Source organism: Opisthorchis viverrini (genome assembly GCF_000715545.1).
Source record: "Opisthorchis viverrini unplaced genomic scaffold opera_v5_40, whole genome shotgun sequence".
Lineage (NCBI taxonomy): Eukaryota > Metazoa > Platyhelminthes > Trematoda > Opisthorchiida > Opisthorchiidae > Opisthorchis > Opisthorchis viverrini.
Window position 1 is genome coordinate 139,924 of NW_008751694.1, and position 18,833 is coordinate 158,756.

At 43.2% G+C, this 18,833-nt stretch overlaps 2 protein-coding genes across 2 annotated transcripts in view; one reads left to right on the forward strand and one right to left on the reverse strand.

Moving 5' to 3' along the window:
* T265_02869 (hypothetical protein) overlaps positions 1 to 18,833 on the forward strand; it is a gene marked incomplete at both ends in the record, with an annotated part of 49,209 nt that overhangs the window by 16,698 nt on the left and 13,678 nt on the right. Inside the window, 6 exons of the mRNA XM_009167222.1 lie at positions 642 to 773; positions 1,595 to 1,837; positions 3,908 to 4,155; positions 16,034 to 16,142; positions 18,028 to 18,090; positions 18,415 to 18,492. Coding sequence (XP_009165486.1) covers positions 642 to 773; positions 1,595 to 1,837; positions 3,908 to 4,155; positions 16,034 to 16,142; positions 18,028 to 18,090; positions 18,415 to 18,492 — 873 coding nt within the window. The remainder of the gene's footprint in view (positions 1 to 641; positions 774 to 1,594; positions 1,838 to 3,907; positions 4,156 to 16,033; positions 16,143 to 18,027; positions 18,091 to 18,414; positions 18,493 to 18,833) is intronic.
* The window catches only part of T265_02870 (hypothetical protein), a gene marked incomplete at both ends in the record, with an annotated part of 55,621 nt that overhangs the window by 13,830 nt on the left and 22,958 nt on the right, over positions 1 to 18,833 (reverse strand). The window contains one exon of the mRNA XM_009167223.1: positions 4,338 to 4,647. Coding sequence (XP_009165487.1) covers positions 4,338 to 4,647 — 310 coding nt within the window. The remainder of the gene's footprint in view (positions 1 to 4,337; positions 4,648 to 18,833) is intronic.

An 18,833-nucleotide genomic window follows, 5' to 3' on the forward strand; every position in this document is an offset into this window, starting at 1 on the left:
AAATTTTGAGGCGATTCTCGTATTGCCTATATCTGTGATTCTCGCCTTCTATGAAAGCTGGCCACACCAAAGTGATGCAGTCCGGTTTGGAAGTTTGCCTGAATAAATTGACTTCAAAAGGACTTTACCAAGCCCAGGTCCCCCCACCGATATAAATAAAATGTTTATAAATAGACACATGGGAATTTGGATATTTGACTGATAGCCTGATAGTTGTTCTCGTAAAACAGTGAACTCACTAACTGTGACCGTTGACATGCCACATTGCTCCGTGGCGATTTACTGACCCGGCGATAGTCCATACATAATTACCAGCTGCAAGTTGTGCTGGTGGCCCACGACCTATCACTAATTCAATAGATTCCTCGCTCGAAGTTATCTCGGAACTGATCAAAAAGACTACTCTAGGGTGATGTTTGTCATATGGAAATTTCATGTTAAAGTGTGTTTATTTGTGTACGATTCAATCACCTCTAATATATTTATGCAATTGGATTACATTCGTTGTAGGCAATTCGCTTGTTTTATTTTATGGTTTGTACATTCTTAATGCGTCATTTGAAAACAACAACATAATTGGAAAATCTAGCGGCTGATATCCATAATGGATTTCTTTTCTCTCGCCCGGCTGAAAAAAACAGGCTGAATCGGCTGCCAATCGTATCTGCAAAATCCTTCGTGCGAATCAGGACAATGAGCGTTTGATGGAGGAGTATGAACGAATTGCTTCGGACCTTCTATCCTGGATTGAATCAAAGACGGTATTTCTGAAGGTGCGTCTACTCGTTCTTGCTTAGATTCCCGGATGAATTCGAAATGAATCCACCGTTTGTCATTTTTACAAGCTAATTTCGACAGTTATCCGTAGTGGTCTGTAATCACTTGGTGTTCTAAGGTTTGGGTAGATGGATTGCTGATCCTCCGGGTGAGGCATTTCTTCATGACCCCGTCCGTTCTGCTCTGAGCATCGTCCATATTCAGCACGTAGCTAACCATAGGACCATATTAATGATGAGTGCCTGTTGCACGACGAACTCCAGCTAATGAGTTGAGGCTGTTTTGCCAACCTATTGCGAGCATCTTATAAGTGAATGTTCTTCCTTATTACTGTCGTTGAAATACACTGCCATTCTATTGTGTAAATTCTACACCATCATGTGACAATATTTACTAGCTGTACCGTGATATATGAAATGTTAGACTGTCTATTTCACTAGGGTTTTCAGGGCATACCAAACCTGAGACGTCCTGGACAACCTGATCAGAAACATGGATCGTCATTCATACGTATAGCTTTGGAGTAGTTAGTAATTTGGACCAAACAAGGACTGGCAGGTGCTTATTATTGATAGAGTAGTCGCATGGACCGAAGTAACAGATTACACGAATTCATACTGCAATGCGCGTAAGTGTGATTAGTAACCGCGTGTTATTCTCCTGGGAAACCAAAGCCATGCACGACCGCTCCTGTCACATTTACTGGCTATACCAAACTGGTAGTGTTTGGCTCATCCTATCCTTACCAGTAATTTGTAATTCATTACCGTAGTCCTACATAAGGAATTTCATCGCACCAAACATTTTCCCCATAAAGGATCGGACGACTGACGGCACAATTTCCGGGACATGTATGAAACTGAATAACTATCGCTCCTATCGCCGGGATGAGAAACCTCCACGATTAGAGGACAAAGCGGCGTTGGAAAACTTGTTCAATACGCTGCAAACTCGTTTACGTCTTGCAAACCGCCCGGTTTTTCTGCCTGTTGAAGGCCACATGATTGCAGACATCAACTCGGCTTGGAAACAACTTGAAAACTATGAGAAAGGATTTGAGGTGAGCAATCCTAGTCGACATCACCGGACCATCACAAAACCCACATTTTAGCTGGGTCTTCCCTGATTTAGGACCTTGATTCTTCCGTGAGCGGCGTTTTCGTCTAACGTGTAACTGTTAACGACTGTCTCTTCCTCTTTGTAGAAACTAGCTGTTTCACGTAGATGCTTATTTGTGTCGCCAGTATTCCGCGGCTTGATCGTGTATCCGTCCGCTTGTCGTTGCGCAATGAACTAAAAGCTATCTCAGGGTAACATGCTTGAAAAACTGCGGGTTACTTTCTTGAGGCCTCTACCTAATTGTTGGCCGCATGCGGTGGCGAATTCCCGTGGTGTCATTATCATTCCAGGCTTATTTGTTGAACCTTGTTTGAACCTTATATCACTGATCACTTGATACATTTTCGGAATATTGTTCACGGCTTGGTTTCTGCTCTGAAATGAACGAAAAATGGCCGCGATGAGCTTGTGTGCACATGCCTCAGTGTCCGAGTTCTTCTTCACTCCTCAATGCTTTGTCCATATGGGGTACCAGATCGGGGACAGCATCATCGGTGTTGAAACTGATGCTTCACCGCTGTGCAACCATAAGACCCAGTTACTTGTATTTAAACCCCTAAAAAGAGAGAGGGCCAAAAAAATCGTCGAGAGCCGGACATGGCAATCGTCGCGAGCTTTTTGAGAAGCCTACACTTCAGATGGTTGGGGAAGTGACAGAGAGCAAGAACACGACCTCCATCGATTAGCCGCGATTCCTTGAACTGTCGCCAGCCAAGTGCGGGGCTCACGTGGACCCCGTTCTGAGAAACGGGATGCATCAACAACCCCTAACTTGGGAATCTCTATCAAGGATCGGGAAGCTTTTATTCCCCAATTTTTGGTGAACACCGACTACATTCGACTGCAATGGCGAACGGCTGTTTGGGAGCATGCAGCTATATGTTGCATTACTTGTTCAGTAATTGACTCAAAGTACTAGGTAGTAGTGTGACATAATCCGACGAGAGTATTTTTCCGTGCAGTTAAATAAATATTTTTGGTGGGTGCACTATCACTTGGATGAACAAGATAAAAATTAAGACTGTTATTTTTCCAGAATTTTGAATAATACGATGTGAATACAGGGACTGGTGGCTGAAAGCGTTCCTACTTGCCTCTTCAGTATTGAGGCAGGTGAAGAGGGCAACTAGTCTTACGGTATCTGCAAAGTAACTTGAATCACGTGATTACGGATAGGATAGGTTAGTCGATCAGGTTGCTTATTAATACATGAAGAATTCATCGATTGATCCAATGCAAGAGCCCAACCAGACGTCAGAAGGGGTGAGTTTTTGTACCGGAGACTGGATGATAAATATCGAGGTGAAGTAAGCTTAGTCCTCAGTAGCGAGAAGCTATCCGGTCATAGAAAACCGTTTTTTCCCCTTGGATATCCATCCAGCAGTTTCAACCCCCCACAAGTAAGCATATGCTTATAAAGATAGGGTGATACCTGGAGTATCTCATATGCTTTATTTAATCTTATCGATTTCTTAGAGTGCGTCTGTGGCATTCACGCAAGGACATTAAAGCAATTGATGTACGAAACCGTTTAGTGTGGGCTCCTATTTACTGATCACACATCTATATATATATATATCATATATATGATGTATGATGTATATGTATATATATGTATATATGTATATATGTATATATACATACACATATACACATGTATATATATGATATATACGATATATATGTAATGTATATATATATATATATCACATATATAAACACATGTAACCGTCTGTCGTCGCTCAAGAATACTCACTGGTTAGAACGCGAAATTCTTGACAGAACGTCCATGGTTCGAACCTAACCCTGGCATCCCGGCTGCACTTGTCTAGGCTTGGGAAACCTGGCAGTACCCCAGGTGCCTCCTTCGGGTCGTTTAGCAGCTAGGCAGCGAAAGGGTGTTACAGTTGGACGATATCGACAACTTTAAATCGTAAAACTACTTTAGGTATGCTTGTGTTTGCGCGGGACAAGAACACTATTGCCGGGTGCACCTTTTATCTTCACACAGGACTGGTTACTAACTGAACTCAAACGCTTGGAACAAATTGAGCATTTGGCGCGGAAGTTTCGTTTGAAGTGTGGCACGCATGAAGCCTGGACAGAAGGCAAAGCCAAGGCACTGGAAATGCGTGATTACGAGAATGCCAGTCTGTCCAGTTTGAGAGCAATGGCGCAAAAGCATTCGGCTTTTGAGGCTGACCTAGGGTCGCATCAGTCTCGGGTGGAGCGAATTGTGGCTATCGCAGAAGAGCTTAAGTGAGTTTGCTGTTTATCAATTCCATGCCATGTTTGGTTGCGTTTTTTCAATATGTAGCTTGTCTATATTTATAAGCAGCGAAGAATCAGAAACAGTTGATAATTTTTTCTCGCATACCATTTTCAGACAATATTTTTCCACCAAAGTAACTGTTTTTAACACACTTGCATTATCCAAATACCTTTTGCAGGCGAGTGTAAAGTGAATCGTAAACTCCATTGTTTTGACAGAAGGGTAGCAGACCACCAGCATAGAACTCGAAGCGAATGCAGGTTAAATGCAGGGCGCCATCACTCATGCGAGAGACGGAAAATCGGCCAGTACGTTTATCATGTGATACACGTGTGAAGTAAGGGGTAGATAAGCCACTGAATACTAGCTTGATGCATGTTGTGTTGTGGTTTGTGGGATGTGTATTGTTCACATTCACATCACTCTCGTTTGAACAGTCGTCCTCCTGTCCTGGCGCAATTATTCTGGTGAATCCGCACCTAAGGAGGGGGGGGGGGCAAGCACTGGACTCGAGTGAACTCCGGACACCTGACACATGCGAGACAAACGTGTTACCACTATTCTACCAGAGCACGTTGGACGCATATGAATTCTCGCGTCTGAACGGGCAAACGTGTTCACGCTTGAGCGAATACTAGCTTATCATCGATTACCACACGGTCAGCTCAATCAATAAGAGTCGTCGATGTTTACGGTCGTTAACACTGTTCGCCTGCGCTGGAATCCTGCCTGACCTTCACCAGTGGAGTGAAACTATACCTTTTGTTTCATCTTCGTATTGTTGTGTGTCGACTTCAGACAGAATTAAGCATGGATGTCCTGGAGGGACAACAGTTTGATGGGTCTCGTTGGGGTTCTGTTGCGAATGCAATTCTTGTAAAGTTAAGGATGAGGTAGTCGACAGGTGCTACATCCTGGTTGTGGCCAGTACTATGGGTGCCCTCAGGTGGACCACGGTTTAGTGGTTTATCCAGTGAAGTATGGTTCAAACTAATTCCCACAGCCACCGTGCTATAGTCCATGTGTCCGCTTCCAGGAATATATATCCAATGTGTGGAATCGAAGGAATGAATTTTCAGTAAGGGATTTATTCTAACACTCACTTAAACGGTAGAACAACCGTGCGACCTACGCTCGTGGGAAGTACGTTCAAGAGGGCCGTAACTTTCATAATATCCTAGGTATCAAGTCACGGTTCAATTACCATGGCACGTTTCTAACCTCGTTGCAAGAGTGCTGTAATTAGACCACACTGACAGCATCTTTGCCAAGATTAAAAATGAATGGATGTACATGCGGTCGATTTTGACAACAAGCGCGTTTATTTTACGTCTCACGCCGGCAACCATCATTGTTATTTTCCGAACCGCACTTCGCGTATTGTGGAGAAACAGTCTTCGAGTCTTGGTTGGTCTGAAGCATCGATGGTAACTGCAAATTTTAGGTTCCTGTAGAACTTTTAGAATGATTCCTATTTTCTACAGGTCTTTGTCCTCTGCGAACGATAAAACTCTGTGAACTGCTGAATTCCATAACAGTAGTCGTCTATGCCCCGAGGACTGTAGAGGAATGGTATACATGAAAACTAGCCTGAAGTGCTTATTTCCCCAGGGTTCGAGCAAAGTGGCCACCGGACGAACGTCTGTGTCATTATTCAGGCACCATACTCCTTTCCACAAATTTCAGTTTACACAGAATGACGTGAAGCCGCATCTAGATCTGCAATGTACGCTTGACTTGACGACGGACACCGCTCCAATGAACTTCAGCGGATAGGCAGATTCAACCACACAATGAAAGCGATTATAACAAGTTGATCTGAGGGCCCAAAAGATGCCCATTGTGTGGTTACATGGCAACCGAACACGAAAAAGAAGTTTGGGATCCCGACGCATGCGAACACTGCTCAGTGCAGTTCATTTCTGTAAGGGCTCAAAAAAGGATAAGCCGCAGCACTCCATTTCGGTTGATGTGTGGTTGATGCCTTTGAAAAGTCGCACATGGCTGTATGCCTATATGTTCAATAAGCCTCGTGATAACGGAATCGCGTTCGGGTTGTTGTTGGGTAGTGAAATGGAATGCTGTTTCTCACTTGTCTCGGGTCTTTCGAAAAACAGCCGAGCGGAAGGAGCAACCAAGTATACATATATTGATTAAGGGGCTTGTTCCTAGGGAAATCATTACTACACCTAATTTTCAAGTACCAGTGTTTTGTACACAAAAACGGAAGGCAACTATCGTTAAAACTGTCCAGTTTTTTTACACCGCTCATCAAGTGGAGTAGTATGAAAGTGCTACGCGTGCAGGAGAACAATTTTCTCCAGAGTTTATATAACCTGTTGCTTTTTGGGTTTCACTATGCAAAACGTTCGCCCAAAACGTCGAAATGGTAAGACTACAATCCGAGGTATGTGCGAATTGCTCATATTTATGTTTAAAAAGTGGTGTTTTCCTTATTTTATAACCTTTGCCATTCCGACCAGTATCCTTAGCTCAGCATCGCCTGGGAGCACTGAGCTGCACTCTAGCCCCCCCCCCCCCAGAACGTTCGCAAAACCATCGTCAAGGAGCGCCGGCAACTTTGCACATATCATGGATTGGGAGCTTGTATAGTTATCCTCGGTTCCGGTTTCTCAAAGATACCATAATCCGTTTTCTTAGCAAATGGTTTACACAATAAGTTTTCTGAATTCTGTCATCTGTTTTCGATTATGGTAGTCCATCAGATCAAGCCCTGTGTTTTTAATGACTGTCAGAACTCAAAATTCTCTAAAGTATGATGCCTATTCATCTGTAGCTAACAGCATCCCGGTTAGTTGGCACTGATTGCTTTACCAAACACCTGGGCACTCACTTTGGGATCCGTACCTGCTAGCATGCTACTACAACTACGGTGCCATGTTGAATATGGGCATAATTCTCGTTTCAAACAGTAAAATTAAAGTGGCTAGGTGGCAAGTAAATTAATTCTGTGCCACTATGGTCAACGGCTACCATGCATGTGTTATTTAGAGACTACATCTGATCAACAATCGCCATTGTCTGAATTCGTGCGCCACACAGCTTCTTGTTCTGGCCACCTTTCCCTCTTCACTATTCTCCGTATATCACAGTTTAAATTACCCCTTGGTTCTCGCTCAGACTATCATTTTTTAAACCTCCCTTGTTTGTAATGGCGGTAAATATATGTTTTGTTAAAAACGACGATACGCTTCGAACAACTTTTGCCTAGTTAACTTTTCTCTCATCGGCCTATGGTGAATGAATTTCTACTGCACTCACAGATCAGGGTGGCAATTTTCGATTATTCTAGATTTCGGAGGGCAAATTATGCGTTTTGTGGAATAGTTCAGCGGACTTTTTTCAAATAAAGGTCACTGTGGCATCATTCTAGCTTTGTTACGGCCTTCTGACACAGCAGCTTCTTTTCCCACGGTTATGGTGCCATCCAAGAATGTGCACAAGATTTGTGTTAGACTAGGCGCCAGTTTAAAACGATCATTTATGCAGAGAGGCAAATAATAAGGGAGCTTGTTGATTGCCAACCAAGGGAAGTGAACCTTTGGAAAAGTCCATAACCGTAACATGTGGCACTAAGCAGTGGCACTAACAACAGTGTGTGCTATGCTTGCCGCTTTTCTAGTTCCTATTAATGTGTTTTGGAGTGGCCGAGGTTGCATCCGGACGTTGCGGTGAGACGTGACGTGCAGTACAGTGCATGATCAATACACCGTTCAAGAAGGTCCACCGTTTTCAAAGTGCCTTAGTCCCCTATTCACTGACAATAAGGGGTTAGCAATTTGAAATAAGCTTGCTTTGGTCGGTAATGGATTACCCTATTCCAGTGGGAGGCGTTAGCTCATCGATGACATCGGAAGTTGATGTATAGTTGATGCACGTTCCTGTGTGGTGCTCTACGGTGCTTGAGTAATGGTGCAGATAGCTGCACACTAGATTCGATAATTTCGGGATATGAAGATTGACTACCATGGCTCCTAACGTCGTTGGTCACCTGCTTGTTTTCTCTCAGAGTTTCTCACTCAGAGGGAATCCACAGTTAATGCTTCGTTTTCAGATCATCGTCTAACCAGTTTTTGTCCCTTTTCACTGAGCACTTGATTGGATATCTCAGTGACAAATGGTGCTCCTGCATGTGGTGTATGTGACCTAACTGACAATACTCGTAGGCGGCTAGAGATCTGCCATTCTTCTCAAGACGAATCCTGTCAACAGTTACCCATTAGACCTGGACAGCATTCTGGAAACAGCGATGATTACAGGCTGAAAGCATTTCTTTTTCCCTCTATTCGCAGCAGCTGCAAGATAACTTCGACAAGAGCAAGCCCATTGCAGCGTCATAGACTTTTCCCTCAAGGCCCAGTCCTGCGCCATAGATTTCAAAGCTTGGATTTCGATATCGATGGGTAACTTGTTCCCTTGCTGGGCAGCCGGGTCGATTTTGACTACCCAAATAAGTGGTCAGATGAACGACAATCTGATCGATTGTTTGAAACAGCTACCGAGTTTCTTATAACAATTTACCCAACGCCTCTCTGGTTTTGGTACCTTCGCTAATATGGTAGGAACACCAGGTAGAGGCCTACTGTAATCCGTCAATTGTTGCTTGGAAACTGTGATGAAGTTAAAAGTTGTTTTTTTTTCAACCTGATTCTACCTGTATTTAGGTTAGTGAAAATAATCTCTTCAAGCGCCCATCGATTTTTGGAGAATATCTTGTGGAATTTATTCGTTAAGAAATTCGGCTGTAGTAATTAAGGATCAACATGAATTCTCTTATTTCTGCGGACAGAGAAACAAACGTTAGTCACCAAAGTGCTTGGGAAACAGCTTGCTTCATAGTATTGAAGTACTCAATATAGATTGCCATAATAAATCATTCTAACTTTCCCGCACCAATCTTAAAGTGGCCTGACGATTAGATTGGTTTTCTACAGTATGTAGGTGTTCTTTCGAATTATTATTATTAGTAGTAGTATTAGTGAATTACCCATCGAGATTTCTTCCTGGGATGAAATTCTCGATTCCTATTGAGGAACCGGGTAACCATATGATCGCGTAGCGTGAACTGTGCAGTTGATGAATGATGGTTCTGTAACCCGTCCAGACGTAGGTCAGTTTCACAGTGGTGCAGCTTTTGCTCCTGACAACAATCTTCGACCGTCAACTGAAAGCCTGGGTGTATGAATCTCCCCAGATCCTGTCTTACACCTCCCAAGGAAAGAACGGCTAATACCTATCGGAAGCTGGATAAGCTGATCTTCCAATCCTTCATACCCTACTCTCCCCACCCGACGCCAAAGTTAAGGAAGGATGTGTCGCGTGGAGATAATGCACTGGAATACCGAGTTGCGTTGCACCGAGACGCCACGGTCGAATAACAAATGCGGGTTGGTTGACGAACACCCTCGGCTTCATAACGCACTGCCCTGGATGGTGCACCTGTCAAATTCGGCATTTACAATAACCTTTTTTCGAGTTTGTTATTCTGTTGGATAAACAGAAATGGAATAATTTCGGAGTGAACACAGGAGGAAACTTGGCATATTTATCCTTTTTTTCACATGATGCACATTGTACTGAGAAAGACTTTAACACCACTGTCTGTCCGAACCTAAGAATATCAACAAAAGCCACCATAAATCTGTAAAAGGTACCGGCGCTCCACCTAGAGGCACTCTGGACTTGGCGGTTTTTTGACCCCATGTCAGTGGTCATGTGTAGCAAAAAAATTTATCGGCTTAATTTGGTCACATTCAAATTTCTGGCGCTAACATGAATAGACTAATCCTGTGAGGTCGTTCGTCTGGGTTTGACCTGAACACACCCCTCACATCCTGGCTACCATGTGAACTGCATCTGCAAGTTTTCATGACGGAAACTACTCACAAGGTTGCTGAAAACTCTTCGACAGCCCACGACTGGTTTCGGCTTTCTTGGGGCTCATCAGGCAGGCGCAGTCCCCGAGTTTTCGTCAACCTTTTGTTTTACTTGAACCCAAATTGGACTGTTTTCGAGAAATACACTCATTTGCAAATCAGTTTGGTTTTCACAAGAGATAACTGAATCTCTCGTTTGTGATATTCTACAACAGTCCAATTTGGGTTCAAGTAGAACATAAGGTTGACGGAAACTCGGGGACTGCGCCTGACTGAGGAGCCCCAAGAAGGGCGAAACCGGTCGTGGGCTGTCGAAGAGTTTTCAGCAACCTTTATGAAAATATACTGCTATATCTCGAATATCGTGCCAACTGGAACGTGAGGCGACCTGTGTGCAGCACATTCAGTCGTAGGATGGCATCTCCAAGTTCTTTGGACAGTTGGTCGCCAAATTAAAAGCTATTTAAAGAAATTATTTGAGTTTCTGTCGCTATCGTTTTACTTGCATGGGCCAGGTTTAGAAACCTTTCGGTTATGAAGAAATAACTTTTTGTTTTTTGGTAAATAAAATGTCTCTTGTTTTAATTGGATGGTTGTTTTCTTTCGACGCACCATACCCGTCTACTCTAGGGAAGAAGGAAGAAGGTAGGCTAATTTCACTCACTTTTCCGCCTACTTTTTCACGCCAGATTTGACAGATCTCGGATTTAGGGGAATAGAAGCCAATTATTATTGTAATACGGAGCGAAACGAAGTGTATACTCACTTTTCTTCGTTCACCCAAAAGGCAGTCCTAAGCTCTTAGCTGTAAAAAATACCTTTAGGGAGAAGGGAGTGATGGGGTATGGATTCGGCCTGTGAGGGTACATCCGCATTTTGCGTTCAGTTGTACACGTGAATTCGAACGCATAATATTATGGAGGTCCAGTGGCCGTCGAGCGACTCAATGTGGAGCACGAATTGATAACTTATAGCGTCAAGCGCGACCGCAGTATGTATACAACTATTTGAATTCACGGGATATCATTTGGGCACAGATAAAATTGAACACTCGTTCTTCAGAAGTGATAAACGCTTAGCGCAATGTGTAATCTCAGTCTGCTTAAACATGCCTGATAAGTCTCGAAAAGTGCAGCCAGGCGGTTTCTTTCGCCTTTACCGGGAACCTATCAAGTACTCTTAAGTCTTTCGTTAAAAACACTCCTAGCAAAATGGCTGCTGAACTCACATATGTAACCACTTCTAGGCGTGAGCATTCTCTCAGTTATTTTTCGCAGAGCATTTTCGGCGACATTTGCGATCTGAGCATGCAAATTCCCTTTGTTTTTAACCAGACTGTCCAGAGAATCTCGCTGTGTATATCATCTACAACGCAGCCGGGTGGGCCAAATACTGGACAAAACTAGCTGCCTTACACCGTCCTTTCCTGACGGGAAGTTCAATTGTAAAGGATTAGCTTGTGTTTCAAGTTAGTCCTTTTTAATCTAGATAATGTTGCTCTAAGGCCCAGGGGGTCCTCATCCTACTCATGTCTTTTCGGAACATGACGGTTTTTTTTGTTTTTCGTCACGATGCTATTGCTGCCGATAGCAGCGGTTCATCGAGATGTCGCAATACGGCCATCAAAGCAATTAGAGCCCTCCTCACTTGATTGAGATGAAATAATAATAGGTCAGTCTGCATTTGAGGCACCAGTCAACCTCCTTACTATTTTCTGGTTTCGCGATGGAGGGTTTGAGACTATACATCTCATTACATTGGTTTATTACTATGTTTACCATATAGATGACCATGAGACGATAACCTTTCCGCTAGTGCACAGGTTTGCGATCAATATAATGAATTCTGGACAACTTATCCCGGCTGTGGCAAAAAATCAAACGAAGTTAAATGCCAAATAAAGCGACAAGGCCATGTGTTCGATAAAAACATAGTGCCCACACGATCTGCCGGCGCGTCAAATATATCCGTGTCTGGTAAGCGGACTCCCAAAATAAGCCTCGTTTCAGATCCGTGTTCATCCTAGGTGAACGTGATACATATCGATTTTGCCTATTTGAAGCTACGAGTTTTAAATTCCTCACTCAAATTTGAACCCTGTGTAATTAGAATCGTTTTGCATTTGGACGACGAATTTTTTCCGCAATCATGTCTTACCTGATCCGAGAAATTCCAATCCGCTGTAATTATACTTATCAGAGCTTGATCTTTTTATTTTCGCCGACCCATCAAATCTATCTGCTAGTTTGACGTAGCAATTTTGTGGTCTACTCGAACCCAACCTGATTGGATACTGTGGTCTAAACTTTTCAGTCACAAGTGGCATCACAAGGCAGACTGCATCACAGTAGAAATTGCTTATTACGTCTGTTAAACTTTTGAATGTTGGTTGGATGGTGGTCACATCTGCTGCGTTGTCCAGACAAGGAAGATTGCGTTATCATAAATAACTTGTGGAAAATATTGCAAGCTTTTTTACATGTTCGCCTCAAAATCCCTTCATAGTTTTGGTTCCCTTTCCCGACCAGAGGAACTAGTTTCTTTATATGGAGGTTTGACCCGTAGTTTGGCGTAAATAAACACTTGCTTGCAAATTGAACTCGAGTCTCAAAGCCGTTGTCCCGAATTCCCGTATGAGCTGCACACTCAGGGGGTTGCACGTAGAGTAGTTTCGCCGTTCGCCGAACTGTAGCCAATTTTTCGATACCATTTATTCGCTACGTTGATCAGTACCTCTTGCAGTAGACGAATCAGCGGTGGGGTTGTTCTCAGCTCTTCGTGCATGATGTGGTTTCACTAGGGTATTCCGTTTCACTGTCTATACCGAATAGTTTGGTGCTCAGTTTTCCGTTGAACAACCGGACTAAACTGGGAGAAGAAGTAAGCTAATGAGGAGCTGTTCTATCACCTTTTGAATTTGAGGGGAACGGTCCGTCAGAAGGTTTTAGAGCTAGTCAATCCAGTGTAGTTTGGGCGTCAGAATGGCAAAAGAAAACATTTGCGCAGATTGCTCAATAGGTCGAACATATTGAGTCTGGTCCAATGGCCAGGTGAGTCCGGCCTGCCTTCGGTAGGTTGTGATTTCCCTAGATTATACAAAAGATATCACGCTGTGCTGTTCATATTCCTTTGCGAGGCTGTCGTAAATAGAGACATTGCTAGCCACAGTTTTTCTCCTCTTAGACCACTTAAAGGGACCGAGTGAACCAGGCGGGGATACCCTTTGGTATGAATGTTGAAATTAATCCATCAGACCAACCAAAAATGACCCATTTTGAGGACCGAATCCTGCGGAGGACTAAAGCCGGCCACGTTCTGTCCGAGGTCACCTGCCACGTGAATCTGGATTTGCCTGTCACAGTGAACTGCACGCATGGACAGTCACACACATGAAGTTTTGCCACATGGTTTTTCACTGAACCGTGTGTGCAACCAGCTTAACATCCTCTCTCCGGTGTGAACGCGAGGAACTAAGACCGAATGGTGAACAGTTGTGTTCAGTAGCAAAGCCATCTGTGCGCCAAGATCACGGTCCGCAACTGTCAAATCGTTAGGTGCGACTAAACAGTATGCAAAAAGTAATTCAGTGAACATACTCGCGTCGCTAGTGAAAGCTAATAATCGGCTTGGTCACAGAGTGTCACATATAGCGTCCGTGTGTGCCTAGCACTCTGGAATGTCTAAACTGCAAAGACGGACCATTTTCTTATCTGTGCATAAAGTGTGCATAAAATACAATGCACTAAAGAAAAAGTTTAATACGGCGCAGTCCAGTACAATTCAGTATAGTGCGACACACTGGTAGTACAACATAGGTATAATATAATTCGAACTAAAAACGAATTCACATTCAGTCCAAACCAGAGGCTTGTTGAGCTGAACCACCCAAAGCTGTTCTTGATTTGATTTGGAAAACATATGGTCGGTGTTACTTCAGCGAAGTCTTTCTGTTTGATACTTTTCTCCCAATTCGACAACAATCTCCCTTTAGTGATCTCAACCAAGGGGATATGTTTTGTGAACCCTTGTCGTGAGTCATAGATGTGGAGAGAATATAGTAAGCGGCGTATATACTGAATGTCGTGCACTTAACAGTAAACATCTGAATGTATTTTTGTTGCCTGTTAACGTCTGCGTCAACTATACCGCCACCATGCTCATAAAATGTTGTCTATGTAAGCTTCGGAATTAAACACATTAAAGAAACTATTTGGCGGGTTGTCCAAGTGTGAATTTAGCTGCCTACAACTGTCATCTTCCAACTGCAGAACACTGCTATTGGTAAAGTTCACAGCGGGCCCTCGAGGTTTCGTGGGCCAGATTACATCTTTGAGGAATGTGCTTGGATTTGTAGAGGTTCGCTGCTGAATAGCTTGGGATAACGCCGAATTGTATGGGGGAGCGCAATGATATACGGATCCGTAACTAAGATTACGCTGATCTATTCAACAAACTACCAGATAAACTAATAAGTTATCACTGGGGTTCATTGTGTTTAGGACAACATGCAGTAATTTGATTTGATCGATTTTGTCCAAGTTTATTTGACTCCACAGTGTCCGGTGTATAGTTGATATAAAGGTATTTGGTAACTTCCCCATTTCAACCACCCCAAATTATCATATGGGATTCACACAAATTTTTCTGTTCGTCTGTACGATGGCGGGAAGTGAATACTATTCATGTCAGTTATTCGCAGCAATTACTTGCAAGACCTGCTGGTTGGACACTGTGAACGATCCCTAGTGAATTTTTTCATAAGGGTTGATGCAGCGGTCTTCAGGTTTATTCTGACTGAAGGACTGGAAATACTTACGCTCAAATCTAATAACTAATAGATGTAAGTGACTGTGGACATAGAATATTTTGGAATATATTGCAGTGCACCTTACAGATGCATAATGTTAGACGAGCCACGTTGCGTGTATGTTCTGTACTGCATGGTGCATGGTCGCAGACAAGATAACGAGATGCACAACCACCGTTGTCGGTGCCGTGATTCATCGCCCTAACACCTTTTCAGGTGTCCATGCAACCGCGGAAACAGATGCGTGTACCGAATTAGGCCACGTACCTTCGGTTCGACATCCATGAAGCGAAAATGGCATTTGCAGAACACATATTGATTAGACAATATAATTGAATAGGCTGGTGAAAGATAGGCTGATACATGGGTTGCGTGAGTGTGTATAACTCCATTAAACCAAATTCCGGTACATATAGACCTGTTCAGTCGAATCAGAGATGTCAGTATTTTAGTAAGCTGATAGACAGTAACGAAAAGGTGATTTGGTTTATCACTTATGTCTATTTTATGGTGTAAGTTCAGTTCTTTTGTATGTTGCTTATATGTAACTGCATCTAGTATGCTGAAAACGCTCACCTTTCCCCACGCGAATGCCACAGGGAGTTGTTAACCGCTGCATCAGACTTTCGGATTGACTGAACAGGTTCGGCCGGGTCTGGAACAATTCTTGTCCCCCATTTGTGTGGATTAGATATTGTCTTTGTTACGCGTAGATCGCTTCAATTTGACATTTCCACAATCAATGTAGGTTAGTCTAAGGTTTATTTATGTCCTCGATTTAAAACTACCTTAGCCTTTACCAGATCCGTGTGGCTTTGGGATGTCCCACATATTCTTCTCACTGGTACACGAAGGTTTTAAATTCAACGCAAGCTGGGTCGACACTGGATGCCAGAATCCCATACCGCTGTAATGTTTCGCAGTAATTTCCTTCTACTCAAACTGTGTGCAAGAGGGGCGGCGCCTGATAAAGTATGGTGTTGCAAACGTATTTTCCCAAAAGTCTTCACTAAATAACTCGTAGATTTAAGATCGCGTTCGGGAACCGATTAGAGTTTTCTTGTCCCAAAGTTATCCGCTATCGTTTTTCAGCTTGAAAGTTAAATCATTCTTTCCATAGTGTGTGATTACACTGTTTTGTTGTATTTGTCCTGTTCGAAGTACCCTGAACTACGCCGATGTGGCTTCCGTTAACGAGCGCACCGAACGCATCGTGAACGAGTGGGACAGGCTTGGCCAGCTGTCACAAGCACGGAGACAAGGAATCCATGTAAGTCTTTTGCGCTCGTTTGGCGTGCACTTTCTCAGTTGCACATACGCGCACACATCCGTGACTAGCACTCATTTAAGGAAGAAAAGCATGCACTTTAACGTATGACTACTCGATCGAGCTAATTGCTTTTTACCGTGCCAGTTGTATATGTGCCTCATCTGACAGTCGGCTGTTATCAGCCACGTTGATAATCTACTTAAGTTCTTCGCGAATTGCATTACGGAGCAACGCTAATTTCCGGCTGTGCAGTTTTAGCATCTTGTAGCTGTAACCTGTTGTCAGTTTGCTCGTGAGTGTCTTAGGATTCCACATCTTCCTCATTCGAACGGTCCTTTTGTCATGATTTGATAATTCTGGTTGCTCTATACCGAGGGGGTATAACTGGAATAGAATTGTGATTATATTAGTTCACATCGATAGCTCGTGCCCTTCATCCTACTGGGATTCAAACTCAATTTCAGCGTGATCTGGTTGAAAATTGGCAACACGTTTGCTTCGGATGTCAGGCGACTGGAATAAAAACTTCGATATGGCTGAGGCTACGCAATACCAATAAGTTTTAATAAAAGTGGAGCCCAATCCTGATTGTTCTGTCCTCTGGTGCGGACGAACCAGAATAATAACAACAGGTTCCAATGAAAGTGACTGTTTACGTTGTGTAATCGGCCGATTGTGCAGTAATTTCAGTTCCAATTTCATCTTCATATGTATTGGGTAGTTTGGTCCAATCTTTTGATCTTATCCACTTTCCATTGAGAGCAAACTCTAACAAACCCTGTTTTTGAAGATGACCGGTGTCTATCACTGTAGACAATGAGGAAAATCTTTCTCTCCCGGAGAAAGTAATAGGGAAACGTGTTCAACGGAACTGGCACTGTGTTAGTGGCTTTTACTGGCTGGAAAATAACTAATAAGCGACCGGAAAAAGTAGAAACGTGACGAAGGTTGCAGAGAGGTATTTTAAGCTGATGAACTACTCGCAAGTTACCAAAAAACAAATGACTCCACAATTTAAATGTACTATAAATTCTTGATAATTTATTCCCAGTAGCTTAGTCCCGTGAATATCTCTTATGGTCTCCTAATAGTTCTTGGTTAAACCCCCCAGTGAGGTGTTCACACCCTTTCGAGGATACTCAATCGAAACGTTAAAGCGACATTTCAGCAGGGCTGGACGCTCATCGTTGTACACTTCTACATGCCTCCAAAGCATGATAGTACAGAGGACTAAGTTGGATAGTCAAGAGAACAGTGTTTCTCAAAGTCGATCTGTATAGACTAGTCACTAGTCCTGTGGGAGCCTATTGAGTTGTGAACCCAGGATCTTGAACTCTCGCTCATGTAGACTAGATATCCTTGGTTGTATTACGTCCATTGTAGTTGATTTTTATTGTTTCTTTCACATGGAGCGAACTACCACGTGAGGTAGACAGCCCTCGAAAGCTAAGTATCATTGATCTTTCACATCCGTCAACAACTGGTTGAAGACTTTGTGACTTGGCCACCGGTCCACTCATCCAGACTGTTTTTTTATATCGCACACTTCACCGTTGCCTCAAAGTTGTTCATATTTATCGTCCTAAGCGGGCTTACGAACACTCGTAAGGAGCCGAGTTGTGAAAACCACGCAAGGTTACGACCGGGTTGTAGATGGATCGACTACGCCTTTACCTTACGACCTATAGCGAGGTGGTTAGACATAGTTTCCAGTCAACCGTTCATGAAGATAATAATTTCTGTCAGCTAATCACCAAGAACCCGAATATTTACCATTAAATTTACAGCCATCATGATCCAGAGCTGTTGTGCTATTGATCGCATAGTTCACACATCCCATTCCCCAAAAATAACAGCCCTACTTGCTTTCCCTTTCGCTTTCTAGAAAATACTGGATGTCCTAAATCAAATCGATCGGCTACATTTGTCATTCGCCAAACGGGTCGCGGTAAGGTTTTTTGTTTTCCCTCGATCGGCTACATTTGTCATTCGCCAAACGGGTCGCGGTAAGGTTTTTTTTGTCTCCACTTTAACCGGCTGCCATCTGTTGTCTTGGAATGTGTCCCAATCCAACGGCACTTCCGGGCGAGCTTTGGCATTGGTTGCTAATAATAACCGAGAATCGGTGGCTGTTGTTCTCTGAGCTTTGCTATTCTGGAAAGTTCACCAGGACTGTCACTGAACTGTTTGCGCTTTTATTTAGTTTAATTTAGTTTCATTCCAGCTGATCCGCGACAAAATATTTCATCCGTTTTATATATCCTCACCACAGCCCTTCAATACGTGGCTTGAACAGGCCCAAGAAGATCTTCAAGACATGTTTATCGTCAATAAAGTGGAAGATATCATGGTATGTATTGTTCCCTATGCGGATGTTGGTTTCTAAAAATTATGGTGGTGTCGCCCGTAGCAAGAGACACTGTGACGGCTTCCGGACAGAACTTCATTTGATCGATTTGTTTGATTATTGATATCCTTAACCCGATTTAATTTATTCCGATGTCTTCTCCTGCCTTTTGATGGTATGATGTCTCATTTCCTCAGCACATCTTCAGCATCTTCTGATGTTTGTTTTTGACAATGTCATCCTGAGATTGTGTTCAACGACTAATTTGCAGTTTCACTCTCCTTCAAAACCTCCTTCTATTTGCCTTAATTTGACATGAGCTATCGAACTGCGACGTACGTATA